The sequence below is a fragment of the Entamoeba dispar genome, genomic scaffold, assembly GCF_000209125.1.
Source record: "Entamoeba dispar SAW760 scf_1105229463143 genomic scaffold, whole genome shotgun sequence".
In the NCBI taxonomy this organism is placed as follows: Eukaryota; Evosea; order Mastigamoebida; family Endamoebidae; genus Entamoeba; species Entamoeba dispar.
In genome coordinates, this window is record NW_001855545.1 from 2,642 (window position 1) to 8,569 (window position 5,928).

The 5,928-nt window shown below is 24.9% G+C and overlaps 2 protein-coding genes across 2 annotated transcripts, besides 11 other annotated features; both read right to left on the minus strand.

The window, feature by feature from the left end:
- Window positions 1-66: 66 nt before the first annotated feature.
- Window positions 67-1,072, minus strand: EDI_303570 (geranylgeranyl transferase type-2 subunit beta, putative; the record flags this gene model as incomplete). Its single annotated transcript, XM_001740642.1, has 2 exons — window positions 67-689; window positions 748-1,072. The coding sequence occupies 2 exons, from the start codon at window positions 1,070-1,072 to the stop codon at window positions 67-69; spliced, it is 948 nt and encodes a 315-aa protein (XP_001740694.1).
- Window positions 718-742: a sequence feature (AT_rich).
- A 32-nt stretch (window positions 1,073-1,104) lies between the features above and the next one.
- Window positions 1,105-1,132: a sequence feature (AT_rich).
- Window positions 1,133-1,437: 305 nt separating this feature from the next.
- Window positions 1,438-1,479: a sequence feature (AT_rich).
- Window positions 1,480-1,599: 120 nt separating this feature from the next.
- Window positions 1,600-1,629: a sequence feature (AT_rich).
- Window positions 1,630-2,035: 406 nt separating this feature from the next.
- Window positions 2,036-4,044, minus strand: EDI_303580 (heat shock protein 70kD, putative; the record flags this gene model as incomplete). Its single annotated transcript, XM_001740643.1, has 2 exons — window positions 2,036-2,495; window positions 2,549-4,044. The coding sequence occupies 2 exons, from the start codon at window positions 4,042-4,044 to the stop codon at window positions 2,036-2,038; spliced, it is 1,956 nt and encodes a 651-aa protein (XP_001740695.1).
- Window positions 4,043-4,087: a sequence feature (AT_rich).
- A 154-nt stretch (window positions 4,088-4,241) lies between these two features.
- Window positions 4,242-4,508: a repeat region.
- Window positions 4,509-4,524: 16 nt separating this feature from the next.
- Window positions 4,525-5,335: a repeat region.
- A 1-nt stretch (window position 5,336) lies between these two features.
- Window positions 5,337-5,500: a microsatellite.
- Window positions 5,501-5,588: 88 nt separating this feature from the next.
- Window positions 5,589-5,734: a microsatellite.
- Window positions 5,735-5,766: 32 nt separating this feature from the next.
- Window positions 5,767-5,923: a microsatellite.
- Window positions 5,822-5,925: a microsatellite.
- Between the last annotated feature and the right edge of the window lie 3 nt (window positions 5,926-5,928).

A 5,928-nucleotide genomic window follows, 5' to 3' on the forward strand; every position in this document is an offset into this window, starting at 1 on the left:
TTCTCATCTCTTTTTGTTATTCAAAAAAAACACTAATAAATAATATAATTTGTCCCAAAATAGATTTTAAATTAAATGATAAAACTCTAATACATCCTTTGGCATAGCAAATCGTGGGTCAATTTCACCAATAATATCTGTATACTTTCTCATTAAACTTAATCCAGCAATCCCAAAATATGTATGATAAATATCAGCACAATCACCTGGTCTATCAGCAATCCCACCATCTTCCATATCTTGTGCTTGTAGAATAAACTTCTCAAGTGCATCTTTATCAATCCAATCAACTTTTCCAAGAATAATCAATGAAGTTAATACCCACCATGAATAACATACATCAGGTAATTTCTCAGGTCTTCCATTAAGTCCTCCAGTTGCTGTTTGTCTTTCACATAACCACCATGCTAATTTCTCTTTATCTAATACATCTAACCGATTTAATAATGCTAAACATGCTACAACTGTAAATGTTTGACCAGCATGTGACTCTGCCCCTGGGATACATCCAAATGCCCCATCAAAATTCATACATTTCATTAAGTAATTAACTGCTGCTTCTGTGTTAATGACATCCAATTTACCAATGAGAGTTAATGCTAATACGGCACAATACACAAATCTATTATCAGATTCTCCCCAATGATCAGCAACAAAGCTTCCATCTTCCCTTTGACAAGATTTAATGACTAATAAACTTAACTCTTTTCTGTTGACTTAAAAATAAAATTATAATTATTAACAAACAATTAGCTACTTGTTCAACTGGAATTAATGAACGTTTTCCTAAAATACATAATACTTGTATTGCACTAAGAGTATTGTATATGTGCCCGTCATATCCAATATTTCCTCCAAATCCACCAGTCTTTTCATCAAAACATTTCATACAAAATTGTGATAATCTTTCTTTATCTTCTTCAGTAACTTGATTTAATAAATGAAGTGTTGTGATACCCCAATAAATACCACATATTTTTAGGTGCGAGCTTGTTATTGACTCAATATCATTTTCATTTTCCTTTTCTTTATTTCTTAGAAATTCAACGTGTTTTTGTGGAATGAATGTCATCTTTTTTCAAATTTAAGTTCTTGTTCCTAAACTATATTTTTATAGATTTAATATAATAAACTTTACTATTGTTTTTCTTAAACTTTAATCATAAAAATCTTTTCCTTTGTGAGAACCAATCAATAGAGTGTCTCATTATTCTCTTAGTACAATTAATTTTTAGACTACACCTACTGTCCAAAACAGTAAAATACTATACTCTGAATAAATAATAAGTCAAATATCTTTAACTTTATAAACCCTGTCGTTTTAAAATAGACCATTCTAATAATCACTAAACCAGACCCTTTCATAAGATATTTGGCTCTTATTGTTGTTGTAGTATTAGTTATATTAAAGGATTTTTGGAAAGATATATTCTATTGAAAATTAAATTAATTAATTACTCATTGTTATTATATTTAATAGTAGTATTTATGGTGTTGATTTATTTCATTTGTGGGCACTTAGTTCTGTAAGTATTAAACACTGCCTAGTAATTATTATTTGGACGACTAAATTATTTCTGTGAATTATTTCAATTTGACTAATATTCTATTAAAATTATTATATATTTTGTATTGTATTATTTCTTTCAACATGAACTTTTGTTTATTTATCTTGTAAACATCTTCATAATTTAATGCAAACACATTCTAACCACATCTCTGTTTTAATGTCATTAAATTTTAATTCATTTATATACTATTTTCTTTGATCTTTTTTATTCAAATACATTTCAATACTCTAGGTAATGACAATTTTCAAGACTTCATACTCTTTTATTTTAATAATATGCATTGGTAAATATTAATGAGTTTATTAATATCATTGATACAAAGAACAATAATCTCAATGTGATTTACACAATACTCAAACATTGCATGACATAATTAATAAAATAAAATTGACAAACATATATTGTAAAATTCAATTAAATCTTAGTTGACTTGGACTTTAAATTACCTCACGTTAAATCAACTTTTACTCTGAATTTCTAATATAAGGCTCAAGATGTTGTTGAATCTTCTTTATCATGTCTTCATCAAATCCAAGATTTACAAATGCTTTCATCTTTTCAAGATGCTTTCCTGTTTCTTTTTTAACTGTTTCAACTTCAACAAGACCACTTTTATTCACAGTTACTTTATGAATCATTTTAAATTCACCTTCCTTTAATCCAGGTGGAAGTCCTTCTATTGTTACTTCAGTAACAAGTTCCATTCCTTCTTCATTTGTTTTTCTTCCTTCTCCTTTATAAATTGAATTTCTAATACTTCTTTGATCATCATATGCGTTGAAATATTCACCTTCATAAGTAATTGGTAGTGGTTCTCCTTTTGGTGCAAAAATACTAAACTTATTATCAACTAACCCAAACCCAAGTGTATATGGCATAACTTCTACAACAGTATCTTCTTTATTTATTGACAATTGGTATGCCCTTACTGCTGCTCCTTTAACAACACTTGTATATGGATTAAAATCAGGTCCTACAATTTTATTTCTCCAAGCATTTTAGAAATTGACTTTCTAACAAGAGGAATATAACATGTTCCACCAACAGCAAGAACACAGTCTATATCTTCAATTGCCCAATCAGCACTTTTTATCACATTTTTTACACATCGTTCAATCTTTTCTATTAATTTATCTTTTATACACTCTGACTCAAATTCATCTCTAGTTACAGTAATTGTTGCTCCTTCAAGATCTTCTGCATTTAAATCATCAAGTTGAATAGGTAAACAACCTGTGTTTCCAGAAAATAATATTTTAGTATCTTCTGCAATATTTCTAATTTTTTTCATCCTCTTTTCTTTCTTCTTTTTAACATTTTTAGCATCAGCACTTTTTACTATAAACAATCTTTGAAATTCAGTATCACCAATACGCTGTTTTATTTTATCAAGAATAATTGTAATGAGAGAGTCATCAAAATTGTTTCCACCAAGATTAAGATCACTTTCATTTCTAATACATTCTATTTTTGAATCTTCATCTCTTTTATTAAAATCTTCTGGTTTTATTGCTATTTTCATTTTTAATTCTCTATGTATTTCAAATCCATTAAATGTGAATGAATTCCCCTGAGATACTCTTTTAAGGCAATTTAACACTATACCATCAATACGTTCAGAAACTGATTGCTTTCCTAATTTTATTATAAATGAATCAGATTCTTCTGGTGGATTAAGTAATTCTAACACTTTCTCATTTGCTATGTTTGAATGTTTTATTTTCTCTAAAACTATCTTCTTTGTTATTTCTAAGTCTTTTCCATGGTTTTCTTTTTTTTCATCTTTATGGAAAATACAACAAGCAACATCTGTTGTTCCTCCTCCACAATCAATTACAAGAACTTTTGAATTATCTTTTATGTGATGTTCTCTATCAAATTCTATAACTGATGCAGTTGGCTCATGTAATAAAGAAATATCCTCAAATCCTGCCATTTTACATGCTTGAATTGTTTCTTTCTTTTGTTTTGGTGTAAAAGAAACAGGAATGGTAACAACTACTTTTCCTATTTTTTTATTTCCTATTTTTTCCTTGAGCACATTGTACAATGTTCTAAGAACCATTGCTGATACTTCAATTGGATAAAAACTTTCTGTTTGTGTTGGATTAGTAGGATCTTCAACACACATTTTTATTTCGTTATTATCTGTTGAAACTGCAAATGATGTAAATGATGGTAATAACTTCTTTTGTTCATTATAATGTTTAACTGTTTCTCCTATTAATCTTTTAGAGTCATGAAGACAAATACCACCACTTTTTTTTGCTAAAATTCCTGCTTGGTAAGTTTTAATTCCATTACCTCTATTCAATAGTTGAACCCATGATGGTATTGAAGATACATTATTTGATATTTCTAATACCTCTACTTGATTGTTATTATTTTCAGAATAAATAGCAATAGATGAATATGTTGTTCCTAAATCTATTCCAACATGAATAGGTGTTTCCCTTAATGTTCGTGTACTCATATAATTTAAGTAAAGATATAATTCTTTAAATATATATATTAAACATCATTCGAATAATAGAATATTTTTATGAACCATTTAAATTAGTTAAAATAAACTATTTTTTTTTTGATTATTCCTAATTTTTAAGAATGACTTTTTTATGCATTTCTTATTTCTATTTTATTAAGAATTTGATTATATAATAAAAAACAACTCACAATCTCCGTCATTCTTTACGACTACATTTTTAATTTTTTATTCTGTCAATTTCAAGTTTTAATTTGTTTATCAGTTAATACTTTCTATATTATTAACCCATTAAATAAAATTGGTACTAGGATTATTTTCACGTCTTTAGTTTATTTCATTACTTTATTTTTCAATTATATATCAATATGTTCAATCATATTTATTTATCATTAACCTTATAATTATTATCATATCAAATAATATACAGTTTTATTCTTCTTGTATTAAGTACAATTTGATGACACTCTTTTTCAAATATTTTAAAGTAATATCGTTATTTGGATATATTTCATTTTGTGGGTCTTTCTTCTTTATTTTAATTTTGTTATTAGAATCAAACATGATTTTATTTGAATTGATTCTGACAATTTCATTCTTATTAAATTTAATTCTTTCTTTAATCATTATCATCATATATTTTAGGTACTTTATTCTTTCTTATGCTTTCATTTTAATTTCATCTATATCTTGTTCATTTAATCTCATGATACATTTTATTCTGTACCATTTCCTTCCCTTGATTAGATCTTCTAATCTATTTATTTTCCTTAGGATTTCTTTTACTTCATCAAATTTATCTCATTTAAATTTATTTTTGAGATAATAGTACATACACATTGAAATCCTTTTCATATCTTCTTGTAGATTTTCTATTCTCCTGACCATACCCATTTGTTATTAATTTCTCTAATTAATTTATCTGCTTCTTTCCTTTTCCAGTAGTAATTAATATTTACACATTTATCTATTTTCATTCCTTTAACTTGAGTGATGATAGAGTTAAGATATTCATCATCAATATCAGTAGAGTTATTTTTTATGATAATGTTTTTTATTATTGGGTTACACTCTACTTTCCCTTCTATGATGGAGTTCACTTTCATTTTAATATATCTTTTAGTTGTTTCTTTTATTTTATGTGACTTTTTAATATTATTAATGTATTCTTTCTCATTATTTACATTAATGTTTATTACTTTTATTATGCTTTCTATTTGTTCATTTCTTAATTTCTTATTTAATTTCTTATTTAACAAATTAATTGCAAAACAATGGCAACGAAAAAAAATGAAATAAGAGAAAAGTGATGAAAAAGAAGGATATAAAAGAAAAAAAGTGAAATTATGAAGTAGATGAAGATGAAAAGAATAAGAAAGTTGAGAATATAAAAATAAAGAAGATAAAAAGGAATGATTCAAAATGAGATAATAAATGATGAAAAGAATGATGAAATAAATGATGCATTTTTTATTATAGAAATTAGAAATATGCAATAAAAAAGCGTTTAATTTATTGATGCAAATTATTTATCATTATTTTATTTATGTAATTTATTTTATTCTTTTTTATTTATATAATTTTTATTTATATGTATTATTTATTATCTTTTTTTAATATATTGATTATTTTATTTTATTATTTATTATTATTTTATTTATTTTTCTCTATTCTTTTATTTGTTCATTTTTATTATAAATATGAAATGTTTCAATATTATAAAATAATTTTATTATTTAATTATTTAAATGATTTATATTAAAATGAATTTATTCTATATTTTATTGTTTTCTTTTATCTTTATTTTATATTTTAATAATTTCTTTAATATCATCATTTTATATTATTATTATCTTTATTCTTTCATATTTTTAT